The following is a 21507-nucleotide window of genomic DNA, read 5'->3' on the forward strand; positions in this document are numbered from 1 at the left end:
ATACACATATACATATATATAATGCACGTGCGTGTGTTTGTGTCTGTGTATGCGTTTGGTCCCTGTTCTATACATCTCATCAACATACATATTATATTGAAGAAGGACTGGTTTTAATTCCGTGATTTTCGACTAACGAGCTAAAATGTCTGCCAAGATAATTAGTTGTAATTTCTTAACACAATTTGACAGTGGGAAAAAAAAAAAAAAAGAAAAATTGTTTTTTTTTTCTTAAAAAAAGTCTCCATATAAATTAGTAAATTTTTCAGAAAGTTTTTTAAAAAAATAACACCCAACCGTACCATTTCCCTCCGTGAGACGACCAAATCGAAACAGTTTTGTTTTGCCAGAGATTAATAAAAATATCAAATGGCTCCAGTTTCGTTTCCGAAGAAGTCTTTGTTAAAACATTCTGTTGACATTGATGTAAAATTGGTAAATAGTTTCTACAAAATAGGGTGGAAAATATATGAAAATGTGTAAAAGTTCTTGTAGAAGAGACATGAGCAACAATTAATGAAGAAGATTTCTTCTTTTTCTTTTCTTTTTTCTTTCTTTTTCACTTTTTTTTTATTTATTCAGATTTTTTTGTTTTGGTTTTGTTTTTAGTTATTTGTTTTCGGTTTTTTTGCTTTTTTCTAGAAACTGTTCAATGTCTGGGTCGATGTAAAAAGCTAAGGAGAAATAATCCAGTTTTGGAGGAATTGCTGTCTCCCCCCACCCCCCAACCCCCCACCCCCCCGAAAAAAGATGGCATCGCAAGTTGTTGTCTGCAAGACTCTGGAGCAGAGTTAAAATATGAAGAATTTTTTTTCTTTTTTATTTCCGATTGTAAGAAGAATCTTTGCACTCAGCTGAGTGGGGCACTTAAATGGAGAATTGCTTTTATACAGGGTTTTGTAACCCTGGGTAGAGAGTCTGCCATAACAGAGTACTCATCGGTGTGTACTCTTTGATGTTCTTGCATGAAGTTGGCTTCAAGAAATTGTTCCGGACAGGTTTATGTATTCTTTTGTGATTTTGCATTTCTTCCATGGTGGCAAACTGCTTTGTACATATGTCACACTGTGGCGGTGAAGTGGGGGCCGGCAAGTGTGACCGCTGGTGAATCAACATTGTATCCCGTTCCGAGAACTGCTGCAGGCAGATCTCACACTGAAACGGTTTATCGACTATTGCAGCGTGCATGTGCTTCTTATGCGCCAGCAGCTGCGCTTTCCTAACAAACTGCTCCCTGCAAATGTCGCAGTGGAACGGCTTTTCACCTGTGTGGGTGCGAGTGTGGATCTGCAGTTTGTCTTTCCGAGCAAACTGCTTCGAGCAAACATCACACTGGAAGGGCTTCTCACCTGTGTGGATACGACGGTGTATTTTCAGGTAACATCTCTGAACAAACTGCTTAGGACAGAGGTCGCAATGGAATGGCTTCTCCCCTGTGTGTGTTCTTCGATGGATCTGCAGCCGGTCGCTGCGAGCAAACTGTTTCGAGCAGATCTCGCAGTGGAACGGCTTCTCCCCCGTGTGGGTTCGCTCGTGGATCAACAGTTTGTCTTTCTGAACAAACTGTTTCGGGCAGTAATTGCAATGAAACAACTTCTCACCTGTGTGTGTTCGCCTATGCAACTGCAGCTTGTCACCACGAGAAAACTGTTTGGTGCAAAATTCACAATGGAACGGCTTCTCACCTGTGTGGATTCTTTGATGAATTTTTAACTTATTTCGCTGAACAAATTGCTTGTCGCAAAGATTGCAATGGAACGGTTTCTCGCCTGTGTGCGTGCTTCGGTGGATTTTGAGTTTGTCCTTCCGAGAGAACTGCTTCGGGCAGAACTCGCAATGGAACGGCTTCTCCCCCGTGTGGATCCGCTCATGGATTTGGAGCTTGTCACGATGAATAAACTGCTTATCGCAGAAACTACAATGGAATAATTTCTCACCTGTGTGCAGTCTTTGATGCAGTTGCAGCGTATTTCTGCGTGCAAACTGTTTGGGACAAGAATCACACTGAAACTGTTTGACCGGCGGCGCCTCAATTTTGGGTATTATTGGTGCAATCTTGTTTGGAGTGATGGGGGGTTTGGGACAGACCGGGGGCGTGGGTGGAGCAGCCGGTGGCGGCTTCTCAATGTTATGCATCCGTTCATGGCTCTGGACGTAGCAGTTCTGTGCAAACTGTTTTCCGTACACGTCAGGGTGGAACAATTTCTGGTTTGAATGAACCAAACCGTGAGTCTGTAGGTAGTAGCCCTGCATGAACTGGTTGCCGTAAATCTCATTGTGGAAGGGTTTGTCAGTCATGTGGGGCATTCTGTGGTGTGCCATTGTGTTGGGGAGGGGCGAGAACTGGGGCTTTGTAGCAATAGCATTGTGGATTGAGGCATCGCTAGGCAGGGTCTCCATCATTGATCGAAGGGGGTTTCGTTGTTTCAATGAAAATATTGGTAAGGTTGGAGGTCAGTGTGTTGTTTTAGGGTAACTGCTTGGTGTGGACTATACAAAGGCTGTCAGATGATGGGGCTCCATGAAAGGGCTTCGCAGATTAATGGTTACCTGAAAATAAACGAAAGGAAACATTAACTAAAATGTATATTATTGATAGAAAACTGTCATCATATCTGTGGGTGTATCTGTGTGGATGAAAGAGTGTGTGTGTGTGTACACACACACACATATGAATATGTATATGTAAATACATGTGTAAGAATGTGTTCAAACAAAACTAATATAAAACAATTACAGACATGGAATTCAATACATTACAAAATATATATATATATGTATATAGGTGTATATATGTATGTGTGTGTGTGTGTGTATATATATATATATATATATAATAATAATAATAATAGGGAGTATAAATCCAAACTTACAGGGGAAAAATTCAATTTAGTATTAAATCAAATTTCACAATATAAATATATAATATATATAAATTAGAGAAAAACCACTTTTATGCAATTCAAACAATGATAGACATAAACCATATCATAAATAAAAAATAAAATATTGAATTACATAATAGTGTTTTTTCTCTAATTTATATATATATATATATATATAATATATATGTAGTTTCATTTATAAAAATACTAATATCCAAAGACACACATCATTTAACAGAGAAGAGTGTTCAGGTAAGAGTGTCACATCATAAACAGGGGTTTTGAATTCATTCTGTTTAACACCATTGTTAAAAAAAAAACAAAAAAACATTTCCTTGAGATATTAAGTTAGAATTGCCGAGAATAAGACATTTCTGCTCTTCTTTGTTTCCGAGGCCTCACGAAAGCGGGAAATACTTGCTTTGTCAAAAGTCAGTGGTTTTGGGGTGAGAAAATGAAAGTGTTTTCCTGTAAAATGAAACTATTGGCGCAGGAGTGGCTGTGTGGTAAGTAGCTTGCTAACCAACCACATGGTTCCGGGTTCAGTCCCACTGCGTGGTATCTTGGGCAAGTGTCTTCTGCTATAGCCCCGGGCCGACCAATGTCTTGCGAGTGGATTTGGTAGACGGAAACTGAAAGAAGCCTGTCGTATATATGCATATATATATATGTGTGTATGTGTTTGTGTGTCTGTGTCTGTCCCCCTAGCATTGCTTGACAACCGATGCTGGTGTGTTTACGTCCCCGTCACTTAGCGGTTCAGCAAAAGAGACCGATAGAATAAGTACTGGGCTTACAAAGAATAAGTCCCGGGGTCGAATTGCTCGACTAGAGGCGGTGCTCCAGCATGGCCGCAGTCAAATGACTGAAACAAGTAAAAGAGTAAGAGTATTGAACAAAGGTACAATAACGGAGAGCAGAAAGTGTTGCCTGGATACCATGAAACCATCCTGGATTATTAGTGACGGTGGATCAATCAAATATCTTAATCAATGTGAACAAAAGCGTAATTATTAAGTATATTGAATGATAACAGAACAAAAAAAAAACGATTGACAACAGCTACAGGAGACATTTCCCCGCAAAATCTTGGCTTTCTCAGAGCATTCGATTTGGTCCTAATTGAGCCGAAGACATAAAACTTAGGGAGGAGACACAGCATACAAACGGATGCTTCTGGAAGTGTATCAAAAGCTTTTGTTGCAGGAAAACTGTCATGACTGAAAGATTTTTTCAAGGGAAACTATCACGAAGCCCTTGTGTTATTTGAACAAATGACATGGAGGTGTGGGTGGGGAAAGGGGTGGCACTGCAATGTTTGCTCATGAAAACGCTTGCTTTCTGCCATGGGAACAAAAATCCAGTTGGATATTGGAAAGTTTTCAGCAAAGAAGAAAATATATATGTGTGAATGTAATAAATAGCTATAGTTCTATCCAGTACATTCCAGAATATATATATATATATATATATATATATATATATACACATATATACATACATATACACATATAAACATACATACATACATATACATACATACATACACACATATACATACACATACTCATATATAAACACATACATACATATACACATATGTGTGTGTGTGTTTGTATATATGTGGATATTTATTGGGGAGTGCGTGTGTGCGTGTGAGTGAATGTCCTGGATGTTTCCATTTCATGAATGACGGAGAGTTGTTTTTCTGTAGAGATGAAAGTTTTCAGAAATAAAAAGAAAACATGTTGAAAGACAGAGGAGCAGCAGAGTAAACCAGCAGTCTCCACATAAAAGGTATGGGGGGGGGGTGATGATGATGATGATGTGTGTGTGTGTGCATTATCTCTTTAGTGAGGTTCAACCTCTGGAGATCAATCTTCACCGTGAGCTTGGTGCCATTGATGTTCTATTTAAACTGTTACAGGACAACACCAGCAGGAGAGACATGAGAGGACAGAAGATTCCAGAGGGATGATGATGTGGGGGGGGCAAGGACTGTTCATAATGGTTGATGCAGAGCCAAGGAGGTCGGATGCACCAAGGGTGATGGGAGGTGAAAAGACGAGCATGTTGAAAGTGTGCCTAAGTAGTGGGAGTAGGGGGGCCAGTCATGCGGCTCTGAGGAGGAGAGGCCATTATAGTAACAGTAGGAAAGACAGGATACCTTTGGGACAGAGGCTAGAAGAGCATGTCAATTAGCGTTTGAATATTAATTAGCTGAACAACCCTTCCCTGGATGAATAGTAGTAGCAGCATTTCAGATCACATGAATCTTGTGGAGTGTCAGCAACTTTTAAGGGCTGAAATATTTTCTGGCCCTGAAGAGAAGGAGCCAGTCCTTGATGTGCAATCCTAGTTATGTTAAGTATGTCCAGCATTTGGGGTAATTCTGGGATTGCACCTAGAAAGTTACCCTCTGAGGCACAAGTCTGGGCAAGGTTGTTTGTGGAAGGCCTGCAGTCACCCATGCATACCAGCCTCCCCCTCTCGACACCACTGATGTTATCCGAGGGAAAGGCAAAGGGGCCGATACAGTTTGGCACAAGTGACATCACAACTCATTTCTACAGCTGAGTGAACTGGAGCAATGTGGAATAAAGTGCCTTGCTCAAGAACACAACATGCAGCCCGGTCTGGGAATTGAACTCACAACCTCACGATTGTAAGCTCAATGCTCTAACCACTGGAAACGAAAACGGAGCCTATGGAAAATCATGGCAAAAAGTGACAAAAAACAAAGCAGAAAGTGGAGATGAGAGTGAAATGCGACTGATTGAATGAAAAGGGAAATGGGAGAGAGAGATGAGAATGGTGGTGGTGGTCATGTGGTAGTGGTGGGAGAGAGAAAGAATGGTGTCTCCTGCGTTCACACACACACACATGTATGTTTGTATGCACCTGAACACATATCTGGAAAGCCATGCTGAGGATGTATATAGAAGGGAATTGGGTATGGAAGGTGGGGGAAGAGGGACCGAAGGTGTTGAAGGTGGTCTTTTCATCAGGATGAGGATAAGTTATTAAATTTGATCAACTATAGGGGTCAGTTTGGTTGCATTGTGGTCCAGTTGTCTTTGGGGGGACATTCACTGCCAATATTATTTAGAACTAAGGAGGTGAGCTGGTGGAATCATTAGCATGCCAAGCAAAACGCTTTGTGGTATTTTGTCTGTCTATACATTCTGAGTTCAAATGCCACCAAGGTCAACTTAGCCATTCATCCTGTCAGGGTCGATAAAATAAAGACTAGTCGAGTACTGGGGTTGATGTAATTGAGTTATCCACTCCCTGAAGTTGCTGGCCTTGTGCCAAAATTTGAAACCAATATTATCTACATGTGCTTAGATGCCATGTACCAAGCTTGCTCTGATTTCATGAATGGTGACCTTGAGAGGATCCCTCCGCGGGGCCATGACAACCTTGTTTCTTTTAATAACAAAAAGAGAGGAGAAAAAAAAGCTGAAGCACGATTGATGTCAAGGAAACCCCACCATATGGCCACTAAATATGAACAGTGGTCAGCCAGAGCCCTCAGAATTACCCCAAATGCTGGGCATACTTAACATAACTAGGATTGCACATCAAGGACTGGCCCCTTCTCTTCAAGGCCAGAAAATATTTCAACCCTTAACAGTTGCTGACACTCCACAAGATATACACACCTGTGGGACTTGTATGATTTCCACGTCCCATTGCCTCCTGCCAATCATGACTGACCATGTTTCTGTACCTGGAAACCTTTTCTCCAGCCTTCAAACTTGGACAAAGTTGTGGTAACAAGATCAGCTGACCATGCAACAACCCCCAAAACCACCACACACACACACACACACACACACACACACACACACACAGAGGACATTTTTTCTCCATGTCAGGATGATGTCCAAGCAAAGACCAAGGGATAACACATTTTGGTACCAATGTCTTTGTAGGTAAATTCAGAACATAAAAGGGTCAAGTAAATACCACAAGGCACTCTGTTCAATGTTCTAACGATTTACTACCTTAGATTGGTACACACATATATAGGTGTGTGTGTGTGTGTGTGCAGGAGGAGACCTATTGAGTCAAGTACATCAACATCAGCAATATCAAAATCAAATCAAATGGAAATTGTAGTTGTGAGCCCCATGCTGGAGGCATATAAAAAGCACCATCCAAATGTTGCCGATGCCAGCTCCTCTGGCCCCTGTGCTAGTGGCATGTAAAAAGCATCCACTACACTCTCGGAGTGGTTGGCGTAGGAAGGGCATCCAGCTGTAGAAACACTGCCAGATCAGATTGGGGCCTGGTGCAGCCCCTGGCTTTCCAGACCCCAGTTGAACTGTCCAACCCATGCTAGCATGGAAAACATATGTTAAACGATGATGATGATGTATGGGCTGTGTGGTAAGGATTCTTGCTTCCTAACCAGATGGCTCTGGGTTCAGTCCCACCGAATGTCACTTTGGCCAAGTATTTTCTACATGTGTCTATGTCTTATAGTTATCTTCTATTTCCTCAAGCGATTCCAGGATTCTTTCCACTCAGCTGCACTTCCTTCCTGACCTTCACATGTTCCTTTGACGCTAACTGTAACATTTCCCCCCACCTTCTCCCATCCAACACAATCTTTGCCCACACAAGGTGGTGGCCACTTCCTGTGTCAAATGGCACAACCACAGACATCTTGCAGAATATGCCTTTTATTGACCAGAACAGAGTTGATCTAATTTCGGTCCCTTGTGTGTTTACTGTTAGGAAATTATAAATTATAACATGAAGCAAACAGGGAAACAGTTTTCATGCTGCCCTGTAAGGGTGAAGTCCATTGTTGAAATGGGGGACGCTATAGTTATTAGCCAAAAACCTGTGAAACTATGACAAATTGGCTAGACCCTGGCAAACTTTACAAATAGAGATAATTTTACTCCCACCAGCTTTTTGTGACAGTTTTTTTCTGTGAGATGAAGTTGTTCATTTGGATTCTGGAAGCTATGATTGTCCGTTCAGTTTATGCGCCTTGTGCTTTGTGGTAGGCATTTATGGATTTATTTTATGCTCCAGGAATTCATCAGAACTTTTGTCAAATTTTAAAATAATTTCTGTGTCACATTTGGGTCTAAGGTCAAAAACCGAATTTGTACTAATTGGAAATGGAAATCCGGATTTTATAAAATCCAGATTTTTGGAATGAATCATCATCATCGTTTAGTGTCCGCTTTCCATGCTAGCATGGGTTGGACGGTTCAACTGGGGTCTGGGAAGCCAGAAGGCTGCACCAGGCCCAGTCTGATCTGGCAGTGTTTCTACGGCTGGATGCCCTTCCTAACACCAACCACTCCATGAGTGTACTGGGTGCTTTTTACGTGCCACCAGCACAGGTGCCAGACGAGTCTGGCAAACGGCCACGATTGGATGGTGCTTTTTAGTCCGAATTTCTGAACTGTGTATATATGTTACGCTTATAGCTTTTGACTGCACGTATGGTGTAGCATTTGCTGTTTGTTCATACATATATTCGTTTGTATTATGCTGACTATTAATAATATTTTACAAAAAAAATTCATGATGTGGTGTTGTTTTGAATTCACCCTATCCTTGTTGAATCTATAAATTCGGGTTATGGCCACCAGGTGTGTGTCTGTGCTTGACAACTGGTGTTAGTGTTTACATCTCTGTAACTTAGTGGTTCAACAAAAGAGAGTGATAGAATAAGTATCAAGCTTAAAAAACAAATACCTTTGATCAGATTGACTTGGAAACAAACACAAACACACAAAAGCTAGACTGGACAGCTGAGAACACACATGACTAATATGGTCCACCATCATCACCACCGCCACTAGGTGGAGCTATAGTGGAATCGAGTCTCAGTGTTATAGGCTTGCTACATCAATTCTCACTTGACAACAGGGAAACCTCTATTCCAGGGATGAGGATACAGTTTTAGTACCAGCGATGGGACGTGCGAATTTGTGGGATGCAGGGAAGAGGGGGAGGGGATCTGTATTGAGAAAAACAATAAATCTTTAATTTTGACAAATTCACAAGAATCATCTTCATCATCTGTTTTCCATGCTGGCATGGGTTGGATGGTCTCCCGGGGGTGGGCAAGGACAAGAGCAGCACTAAGCTTCATTATTTTGGCTTGGTTTTCCACAGAGGGCACTGGCTGCTTTTTCTATGGGGACTTCGTTAGGGGTGGGTTTTAAATTTAAAAACGAGAAAGGGAGAGAGCCCTCACTCTCGTTCCACATGATCTACATGTAGCAACTAAATCTTTTAACCCACATGGTACAGACTGGTTAATGAAGTTTTCTGACAGACGATATCTGATTAAAAACAAACTGGCCAGACTGGAGCTGCCAGTTCAATCTACAAGCAATTTCGGTCATACTGGAGCTGTCTATAAGGGACTGCCTTTAGTAAGATTATTTCCATAAACTCAGTTAATAAGAAAATAAGGCCATTCTGTTTGATAAATTTACCAACCATGCTAAGCAGGTCATAAAACTTGCGAGGGGGGGGGGGTAGGAGCTCCATAAAACTACTTGGTGACAGAGCACACATCTCTATAGAACTGGACTGGGGTTAAAACAAGGACAAAAAAAACCCACACTAAGATATGAAAACACAGAATACAGAGTATAGCACACTCACACAGATTATAGAACAGAATGCACACACACATACATACAGATTACAGACTACACAGACACACAATACTAACACAACCTACACACACAACATAAACATACAGACAAGACAAAAGTATCACAACAATACCCCCCTCCTCCTTCCTCTATTAAAATAATTGTTGACATAAAAGAGAGGGGGATAGAGGGAGGTACTGTTTCTCTTTTTCTTTCTCTCTTTCATTACTTCTTTCACTTTTTTCCTTGAAACAGGGAGCCTTCTATGGAGTCGCTCGACTTGCTAGAAATAGCAACCAAAGCTCCCTCGAATCAAACTGCAGTCTAGGAAAAAAAAAAGGACACGCTAGATAATGTAATCAACTAACATATCCTAAACAGATGGTATGGTCATGGTTGGAATATATCTAATCATAAAACCTGTTTAATTAAGGTTGACTCGGGGTTAAACAACACCCTCCCCCACCACTGCCGTAACCTTCTCGTCACCTTTTCTCTATACGTCATCATCCCTCCTACCTTCACCACCACCCTCATAGCATTGCTATCTCTCCCTCTCCCTCTCTTATCTCTCCTAAATCAGTCGCCTAACTCCGTTGCCTCCCACCACTCCCCTCACATTACCATTGTCTTTTTACACCCTCCCTCTCTTTCCTAACACACTTGTCTCTACCCCTCTCACTCTATACCTCTACGACAATTTCCTCCAACCACTGTTCTTACACGTTCTCCTCTCCCTTAAGCCCCCTAATTATTTTTTTTATCTCACCGCCTTCCTCTCTTTTACTATCTCTTACTCTTTCTCTTCATTGATTTCTCTCCTTTCTTGCAGGAGCTCATCTCTCTCTCTCTCCCTGTATCTGGTCACTTCCTTTTCTTCTCCACTCCCCACCGTACCTCTTCCTTCCACTAGTCCTCTCTCTCTCTTCCTTTCCCATCTTCTTCCACTTACATACCACTCTCCTCCCTCTATCGTATCACTCCCTTCCTTTCTTTTTCTTCCCTTACTCAACGTTACTCTCTCTCTCTCTCTCTCTCCCTTCCCCTCAGCTTTCTTTCTCGACTCAAGAATTTATCTGACAATCTTAATCCCTCGCAAACGAGCCTCTACGTGGTCGTTCAACTTGCTAAAAACAGCAACTAAATTAAAAAAAAAAAAAAGGATACAATGTATTTGTGAAACAAAACCCTAATATACAAAGTCAGACGGTTACGGTTGGGACGCCTTTTGATTGTAGGTCTACTCAGTCAGGATTGTCCAGGGGTTAACTAACAACTCAACGCAGCTCTCTTACTCATCCCTCCACCACCACCACTTCCACATTGGTCCTCTCTCAACTCCCTTCTCTTACCCTCCCACTATAATTCATTCTCTTCTCCCACTCAAAATCCACCCTCCCTCTTCCTTTACCTCTTCCCCTATGGTTATCTCCCCCCTCCCCTTTCACACACACCCTCTCCCTCTCTTCCTCATCAGTTACCCCCCCCACACACACACCATCTCCGCCATCCCAGTTAGCTCCAGGTCAGCCTGATCGAACAAACCCCTCATAATCAAAGCCATTTAACCGAAGTCATCCCATCCATTCAGACATAACTGATTAAGCATCTTCCCTTTATTTAAAACACGACAAGCGAATCCTTTGAGGAACATTTTAGCTGCTATTTCTAGCCGGTCGAACAACCACGTACAAGTTCCCACAATGTTGCTGAGTCCAGATAGACTGGCCATGACCATCCAGACAGTGAATTCAAAGATTGGACTGCTATTTCTAGCAGGTCGAAGCTCTCTCTCTCTTTCTGTCTTTAGTTCCCCTCCCACCATAGTTCCGTTTCCCTCTTCCCCTTATCCTCACTATCTCACACTACCACCCTTACCCCTCTCACATTACAATGTATTATCACACACCACCTTCCTCACACCCACCACACTCCCGTCTATTACTCCTCACCACTCACTCCTACCTCACACTCTTTTCACTCCCCCCTTCACAGATCGATATTACAAACCACCCCCTCCCTTCTCTCAGCACTCTCTCCTGCCCTTTACTCCCACCGCCACCACCACAGTTCACTACCAATAAAACGAGCCAAAGGAACCTCAAGTTGGACGCTCGACCTGCTAGAAATAGCAGTCAAATCTCTCTGAAATTACTCCCCAAAGTCTTAAATCATTAGATATTATATTTTGTTCAATCAGGACTGACCTAGGGCTAAACAACCCCATAATTTCATTCTCCTCCTCCCCAACTCTTCCCCCCCCCGTTAATCCCACTACATTTCCCCCTCTCACCACCACACTACTTCCCCCTCCTTTCTCCCTCCCTCCTTCTCTCTAACATACTATCGAATCCCAAAGACGACAGACAGACCGCCATGGAGGAAAATGAAATGAGAGGAGATGGCAATGAAATGACCAGCTTCAGCGAGAGAAGAGGCTTATTATTGTGACAGGAACACCATTAAAATGGGGGGGGGGGAGTGTTGGCGGTGATGGTGTTGCTATTTTATATAGGAAATAGTAAATGGGTTTCCGTCGGTTGTGAAACTAAGGAACACAAACACAGCATACACATTATGCTGTGTATAAACACACACACACATTAAATAGATAAATAAACATTTTGTGTAACACATATTGTATGAAAACTTTGTTGGAACAGTCGTCAAATGGTAGAACGCCAGTCGTGTCTACAAGCGATGTGGGTTCGAGTCCAATGGGCAGCCCGCGAATGTTTTTTTCTATCCAAAAGGGTTTGTCAACACAATATTCACACGCTATTAAATTAAGTACCAGTTGCGTACTGAGGTCGATCTAATCGACTGGTCCCCTCCCCAAAAATTTCGGGCCTCGTGCCTACGGTAGAAAAGGATATTTACACGCTATTATTTATAGCTCCATGTGCTTCGAGATCAACTGCTCCAAAACAATTAGTTCACACCCTCTCGAAAGTTTATAAGTTCTTATGACATCAACAACACAATTCTCGCTGGTAAGAGTAAAATTTCTAAAATAAGGAAATTCGAAGGATTGTTTTAGCCCAACGTTTGTGTTGGATGGATGGATGGATGAATGGATAGATAGGTAGATAGACAGACAGACAGACAGTCAATTAGACAAATAAGGGGGAGAGAGAGAAGTCCACTCGATGTTACAGTATTTGATACTTGTCCAAAGTGGGACAGAAACCAGAATGACGTGGTTCAAAATAAGTTTTTTAACTACACAACGATGCCCGCTCTGCGTCTGCCACAGATGCCAGCCAGGCAACACTTGAGTTCCATCATAGCCTTAGTGGAAGCGCAATGGCCCAATGGTTAGGGCAGCGGACTCGCGGTCGGAGGATCGCGGTTTCGATTCCCAGACCGGGCGTTGTGTGTGTTTATTGAGCGAAAACACCTAAAGCTCCACGAGGCTCCGGCAGTGGGTGGTGCGACCCCTGTTGTACTCTTTCGCTCCAACTTTCTCTCTCACTCTTTCTTCCTGTTTCTTGTCCCCAACTTCCTACGCAACCGCTGAGCCTGGATGCGCAATCATCCATCCGTCGATGCTCTCGGTGTCGGGGGTTGACCTGCTTTCTCTTCTGCGGGTCTTACGAATAGCAAAGGACCACATTTCGGACTTCTCCTACTGGACGAAGACCGCTACGCTCAACAACAACAATCATAGCCTCAGATCAACCCAAGACTTGTGTATAAAACTGGGCAGCAAGAGAGCGTGAAGAAACCTACCGGATTAACTTGTAGTCACAACCCAGTCCGTAATACCGTTCGTTGTCCGACGGATTCTGGCTGGAGAATTTCTGATAAGCGTCAGCCAGGTCACATTTTATTTCAATGAAGAGATGCGACGGCGAACTTCCATTCCTACGTATTTCTTTATGGGTGTGGTAAATGAAGATGTCCCTCCTTGACCCATTATCATCTTCACCACTTGTCATTAAGTCAAGTGGTACTTGAACCAACAAGAGGCTTCCGTGTGGTCAGGCGACTTGTTAGAAATAGCTGCCATACTCCCTGCAAGTCCCACTCTACCACAGAGGTCGGCAAACGTCTTAACTCACTGACCCCGAGTCAAATAAAAACAATTTCTTGATTTAAGAACAATAATTCCTTCGTTCTTTTGTAACATTACTACTTTTAATAAGAAATATTTCTTTTAATATTTGTTTCGGTCATTAGAATGAGGCCATGCTGGAGCGCCACTTTGAAGAATTTTTAGTCAAATGAATCAACTCTAGTACTTTTTTAAAATCCTGATACTCATTGAATCTATCACTTTTGCTGAATCGCTAGGTTATGGGGGACAAATATAGACACAAACATATATACATATGACAGGCTTCTTTCAGTTTCCGTCTACCAAATCCACTCACAAGGCTTTAGTTGGCCCAGAGTTATAGTAGAAGACACTTGCCGAAGGTACCGCATAGTGGGACTGAACCTGGAACCATGTGGTTGGGAAGCAAGCTTCTTACCACACAGACAAGCCTGCGCCTATTTAAAGAAATTTAAAGAAATACTTACTGAAACTGGATCAAAATTCAGAGATATTATGGCCGAAATAGAATATTTAATGTAATATGCGATTAGTGAAGATGAGTTATTTCATCAATATCTGGCTGGAAATTAGTGTTTCAGCTGAGAATTACCCAAACTCTTCCAGATTCAGTTCACTAATAATTCATTAATGTTAACACTCAAAATCGTCTCAGGTGTTTAACGAACCCTTGGGGATCTATAGACCCCATCCTAGGGTTCATTATCAACCACTCTGCTGATCCCTACTCTGCCATCTTAAAAACGAAATAATGCATTAGATAATGTAGTCCTAGATATAATATGTCTGATTATATAGGAGAGACGGTCGTGGTTGGCACGTCTATGATCATAGGTTGGCTCATTCAAAACTGATCTGGGGATACAATATTATAATACAGTACTAGATAAACTGTCTAAATAAAATACAGTGATGGTCATGGCTGGAACACCTTTGATCATAGGTCTGCTCTAACAGGACTTGTAGCTCTATATATACTGTCTGAATACAAGTCTGGTTGGTCATGGCTAGCAAGTCTGCTGGATGAGGTCTGACCTGGGAGAGAACAACACCAAGTGGACCCAGTAATACCCTACAAACCCCTAATTCCAGATTATCATTTACTATTCTTTAACCTGAGATGAACTGTCCCCTAAAACACCAGGAAGAAGACATCACAATGTATTTGACAGCAAATGTTTAGCCCCAGATGAATAACCAAAGACATTCCACCTATGACCATGCCATCTGTTTACCCGTTCAGGAGGTATATCTAGGAAATGAACTATTGTGTTCTTCTTTTTAAGGTTTGTGAGTTCAGTAAGATTTAGCTGCTATTTCTAAAATGTTGAATGACCCATGTAGAGATCCCTGTAGTGTAAATATAGCTGATGTAGTTTAGCCCCTGGTCAGCCCTGATTGAGTAACCATATAATTAAAGTTGTGATTATCCCCTCTTTTCATACATTTAACACTACATTGTCTAATATGTCCTTTGTTTTTCTTTTTAAGAAATTAGCATATGATTTGAACATTTGGCTGCTATCTCTAGCAGGCTGAGTGACCTCGGGGAAGCTTTCCCCTCGCTGATTCACTGAAAATAGGTGTTGCTAGGTTTATGTCAGCTGACTTGTGTGTTTGTTTTGCTGTGTGCAATTGTATACTATTCACAACACGATACATACAATAGAAACAAGTAGGACAAATTATTGACTTATAGACATTTAATACACTTGGAAAGAGCGGTGAGCTGGCAGAAACGCTAGCACGCCGGTCGAAATGCTTAGCAGTATTTCGTCTGTCTTCACGTTCTGAGTTCAAATTACGCCAAGGTCGACTTTGCCTTTCATCTTTTCAGGGGTCGATTAAATAAGTACCAGTTACGCACTGGGGGTCAATGTAATCGACTTAATACCTATGTCTGTCCTTGTTTAGCCCCTTGTGGGTAGTAAAGAAATAGGTATTTTGTCAGTCTTCAAGTTCTGAGTTCAAATGCAGCCAGGGTTGACTTTGCCTTTCATACTTTCAGGGTTGATAAATTAAGTACCAGTTATGCACTGGTGTCAATGTAATTGACTTAATCCCTTCCCCCAAATTTGAGGCCTTATGCTTCCAGTAGAAAGGATTTACTACACTAGGTACTAAATTACGATTGCAAAATGAAATACATTGTCTCAACCAGCAGCTAGTACACACATGGTTCAAAAATACATTTAGAAAAAACTAAGATGGGTGAAAGAACAAACAGTATGTATTAGTTTGATGCATAAGAAAATTGGAAAAAGTCTTTGACATTTTGAGCCTATGCTCTTCTTCAGAAAGAAATGAGGAGAGAGAAAAAAATGCAGAGAAAGGAAAGACAACTGTGCCAAAGCTGACACCGGAACTCAACACAACCCTGTGGCTTGCCAGATGCTGTCTAACTGTTTAACCTAGACCAGCATGGAAAGCAAGAGGAGTATAAAAGTAAATGAATGGACAAAAATATATATTCTTTTATTCTTTTACATGTTTCAGTCATTTAGCAGCAGCCATGCTGGAGCAACGCCTTTTAGTCAAAGACATTGACACTTGGACTTATTCTTTGTAAACCTGGTACTTATTCTATCAGTCTCTTTTGCCGAACTGCTAATTTACAGGGACATAAACATACCAACATCAGTTGTCAAGAGATGGTAGGAGGGACAAACACAGACATACAAATATTTATATGTTTATATATACAAATATGATGGGTTTCTTTCAGTTTCCATCTACCAAATCCATTCACAAGGCCTTAGCAGAAGACGCTTGTCCAAGGTGCCATGCAGTGAGACTGAAACCCGAACCATGTTGTTGGGAAGAGCAATATTCTTACCAGACAGCCACACCTGCACATATATACACATATGTATGTACATGGCCATTGCCAGCGCCACCCCGACTGGCCTCATGCCGGTGGCATGTAAAAAGCACCATCTGATTGTGGCCGTTGCCAGCCTCGCCTGGCACCTGTGCGGGTGGCACGTAAAAAGCACCCACTACACTCTCGGAGTGGTTGGCATTAGGAAGGGCATCCAGCTGTAGAAACATTGCCAGATCAGACTGGGCCTGATGCAGCTTTCTGGCTTCCCAGACCCCAGTTGAACTGTCCAACCCATGCTAGCATGGAAAGCGGACGCTAAACGATGATGATGATATATATACACACACACTCACATACAAAATAATAAATAATAATAATAATGTGTTTTGAATGGCACAACAATGCCCTATAATAACTGTTGTAATTTAATCATCAATCAATCCCTAGGGATATCCGAAGAAGGAATTTTTATATTCCGAAATATCATATCAGACTATGGATGACGAAATTACAACAATTATTAAAATCCATTGTTGTGCAATTCAAAACACATTATTATCATTATTTATTATTTTTTACAAACAATACACAATGCTTCAAGCAAACTACACTACTCTCCTCTATATATTAAAACATGTAATTGGAAAAAAAATCTTGGTATTACACATGTTTCGTTTGCTAATAGGAGTTATTACAAAATTGTACATGTCAGAAAAACATATAAGATATCTCCTATTAGAAATTCTTCAGACAGAATCAAATAATACAAAATTTACATTTGGATGAAGCCTTCATTAATAACCAGTAACGAGGAATCATATAGAGACAGTAGGACGGGAGAATAAAGAAAAATAAAGATATGAAAAAAAAAAGAGAGAGAGTCAGAGATGGATGCAATAAACTTCCACATTTAACTTTATCTGTATGCATACATAAATACTTTTCTACTCTAGGCACAAGGCCTGAAATTTGGGGGGAGGGGACCAGTCGATCAGATCGATCCCAGAATGCAACTGGTACTTAATTTATTGACCTCAAAAGGATGAAAGGCAAAGTCGACCTCGGTGGAATTTGAACTCAAAACGTAAAAGACAAAAAACTGCTAAGCATTTCACTTAGCATGCTAACATTTCTGCCAGCATGCCGCATATATACACACACATACACATATATATATATACACACACACACACATATATAACCCTATCTACATGCTATATATATATATATTATATATATATATATATATATATATATAAAGGCAGTGCTCCAGCAGGGCCATAATTAAATGACTGAAACAAGTAAAAGAATACACACACTCTTTTACTTTTTACTTGTTTCAGTCATTAGGCCATGGCCATGCTGGAGCACTGCCTTGAATTTTTGGCCAAATGACTCTTCCTTGGTACATTGTTATTTTTTAAAGCTTGGCACATATTCTCTCGATACCTTTTGCTAAACCACTAAGTTACGGGGGTGTAAACCCATCAAACCCAGTTAACAATCAGCAGTGGTGGACAAACCAAACACATACTCACACATGTGTATGTATGCATGTATGTATGTGTTTACAATGGGCTTCTTTCAGTCTCCATCTACCAAATCCACTCCTGAGGCTTTGGTTGGCTCAAGGCTATAGTAGAAGACACTTGCCCAAGGTACCAACAGAGGAACTGAACCAGGAAGCCATGAGGTTAGGAAGCAAGCTTCTTACCGCACAGCCACGCCTGCACCTATATATACATACACACACACACACACATATATATATACACATACATTCACTTTATATTTATTTCTTAATACTAGCATGGGTTAGGCCAAGGACCAGCAGTCAATATCGATCCCTGGTGGGAGTCAAGCATTCAGAGTGCTGAATTCTTAGTGAACTAAATCTGGGAGAGCATGGGTGATTTAAGACTAAAACTCACTAATTTCCAGCCATAGGGTGTGTTTCAGTCTTATTAGACCTTTTCAGTAAAGCATTCCTATTCATTTGGTACTAATGAGAGTGTTCACCAAAACACTAAATTTGTTTCTATCTACCCTATTATACTTTAACTCTTCAGTGTTTAAAAAGGCCATGTCCAGCCCAAATATTCTGCGTGTTTTATGCTCAAACTGCCCAGATCTCGCCTCTCATGTCCTATCATAATTTAACTTTGCAGTAACTTAGCATAAAGCCATCTCCCTCTCAGCCAAGGGAACTTTTAGTCTTGCGAGTTACATAGAGACCACACGAGTGCTGATGCTATGAAAAAAAAATGGGAAAAAAAAAGCACTCAGAACACATTGTAATGTGGTTAGTGTTAGGAAGGGCATCTGGCCATAGAAACCATGAGAAAACTGAAGGATTGGGGGAGGATGTGGTCCTCCAACCTACTGGATCCCATCAAACCGTCCAACATGGAAAGCAGGTGTGAAATGATGATGGTGATGAGAGCCAGGGGTATGTATTTTAGTGACACTGCTAATAAATATCCATAGTATGGCCAAATGGAAACACAGACAGTGGTGGTGGTGATGAGAAGGGCGGTGGGGGGCGGACAGGGGCATTCGGTGCACTAAAGAGCAATAAGGTACAATGCAGTTTACACAAACCTGGAAGGATTTACCATAAATTAATTGCATGGATAAGCTCGGATTTTCAGAGATGAGATCCCACGTGATAAAATATATTCACTTGCTACTCAATCTGTTGCTACAGCTAGGGCTGGAAGTGTCGAGGTTAGCCCTCTCCTCCGCTTCCTCCACTGCCATCATCATCATCATCATCATAACCATTGTAATGCAAGCATTACTGTGATTATGTTTTTTGTTTCTTTGAAGCAGCCTTGGGTTGGATAGGTCTGCATTAGCACCACACTTCTTCAAACCTGCTCAACATCTGTGACACATCATTCGTGTAAGAATTAAGTATCAAAGCTGTTAATATTAATTAACACAACTCTCACATTACTTGAATTCATTTAAGGTGAGATTTTTTTTGTATCCAGGTATGACAGCTTAGAAGCCACTCAGACGGAACACATATTAAGGTCAATAAGTAAACAGATACAACAAAACCCACACAGGGATACATCACACACACATACACATGTGTGTGTGTATATATATATATATATATATATATATATATATATATATATATATATATATATATATATATATATATATATATATACCGTCCAACCCATGCTAGCATGGAAAACGGACGCTAAACGATGATGATGATGATGATATATGTATATACATGTATACAGACATACATATACATATATCATCCTCGTTACTTATCTGTTTCCAATGCTGGCATGGGTTGGACAATTTGACTGGAGCTGGTCCAGGGATCAGTCCCACTGTGTGGCACCTTGGGCAAGTATCTTCTACTATAGCCTCGGGCCAAACAAAGCCTTGTGAGTGGATTTGGTAGATGGAAACTGAAAGAAACTCATCATATATATATGTGTGTGGGTGTATATGTTTGTGAGTCTGTTTGTCCCCCACTATTGCTTGACTAAAGATGGTGCTCCAGAATGGCTGCAGTCAAATGACTGAAACAAATAAAAGAATATACATACATACATACATATATAAACACACACACACATACATATACACACACATATATACATACATATATATATATATATATATATATATACATACATATATACACACACACATATATACATACACATATATATATACACACACATATACAGGTATGGATGTGTGGTTAAGCTTGCTTCACAACTATGTGGTTTCTGGTTCAGTCCCACTGCACAACATGCCAAGCAAGTATCTTGTGAAGGAATTTGGTCAATGGAAACTAAAACGAAGCCTGTTGTGCATGTTTGTACTTCCTTGCCTTAACACTGTGCACTATATAATGGGAATGAACTACTATCATACAAGAACTGCTGTTTATCATTTATCATGAAAACATATCTGGACAAGGGGAAGATACTGCCTTGCTTGGAAACAGGTGACGACTAGCGACAAGAACATCAGGCCACTGAGACCTGCCTCAAGCATGGAAAAGGGTATTGTAAATGATGATGACCTATCATTGAGAGAGCATATCCAATATGAAGTATTACAAGAGCAGAGCGAACTTGATCACAGAATACCAAAAGCAGAAGCCCTGCTGGGCTGGACAGGTCGCAAGGTTCACAGACAACAGGTGGGCCCATTTAGTTGCCAAGTGGTGTCAAGAAATTGGAGGCCACTCAGAGGCCTCCACAATGATGGGAAGGCATCATCATCATCATCATCATCGTTTAACGTCCGTTTTCCATGCTAGCATGGGTTGGACGGTTCAACCAGGGATCTGGGAAGCCAGAAGGCTGCACCAGGCTTCAGTCTTATCTGGCAATGTTTCTACAGCTGGATGCCATTCCTAACGCCAACCACTCCGTGAGTGTAGTGGGTGCTTTTTATGTGTCACCTGCACTGGTGCCAGGCGAGGCTGGCATCGGCCACGATTGGATTGGTGCATTTTACGTGCCACTGGCATGGAAGCCAGTCGAGGCGCACTGGCTTCGGCCACGATTCGGATGGTGCTTTTTACGTGCCACTGACATGGAAGCCAGTCGAGGCGGCGCTGGCATTGGCCACGATTCGGATAGTGCTTTTTACGTATCTCCAGTCCAGGGGTCCTGGCATCAATTTAGTTAAATGATTTGGGCCAAGAGGGAAAAGAATGTTCCAATCAATGAAGAACAGAAAGCTCGTTGAGACCCTTGATGTGTGAATACAGGTGATGCTGGGTTTTACAAATGGGAGGGGCGGGGACTGTGAGGGTTAGAATCTTTATGAGCTGAGATTACTGTGGGTGTGGCTCAAGGGCCTGGAGTTTTGTGTTGAGATACATTTGATAACTGCCTTGCCATGATATGATACAGCTTTTGTCTTCTACTTCTTCCAGTCAGACTGTGGCCATACTGGAGTCCACCTTGAAAAATTATGTGACATATTTAAAGCCATGTCTGAGGCCATGTGGGAAGATGAAGGGAGGCATAACATCATCATAACTATTGATCGTTCCAAACCACATGATGTTTGATTTCGATCACTCTCAGTACATGTCCTCAG

General features: G+C 41.4%; 1 protein-coding gene across 1 annotated transcript in view; it reads right to left on the reverse strand.

The window, feature by feature from the left end:
- Positions 1 to 539: 539 nt before the first annotated feature.
- Positions 540 to 21507, reverse strand: part of LOC115218838 (zinc finger protein OZF-like) — a 30377-nt gene continuing 9409 nt past the window's right edge. Inside the window, exon 2 of the mRNA XM_029788784.2 lies at positions 540 to 2550. Coding sequence (XP_029644644.1) covers positions 886 to 2403 — 1518 coding nt within the window. The 5' untranslated portion in view covers positions 2404 to 2550 and the 3' untranslated portion in view covers positions 540 to 885. The remainder of the gene's footprint in view (positions 2551 to 21507) is intronic.

This window comes from Octopus sinensis, linkage group LG14, assembly GCF_006345805.1.
Source record: "Octopus sinensis linkage group LG14, ASM634580v1, whole genome shotgun sequence".
Taxonomy (NCBI): domain Eukaryota; kingdom Metazoa; phylum Mollusca; class Cephalopoda; order Octopoda; family Octopodidae; genus Octopus; species Octopus sinensis.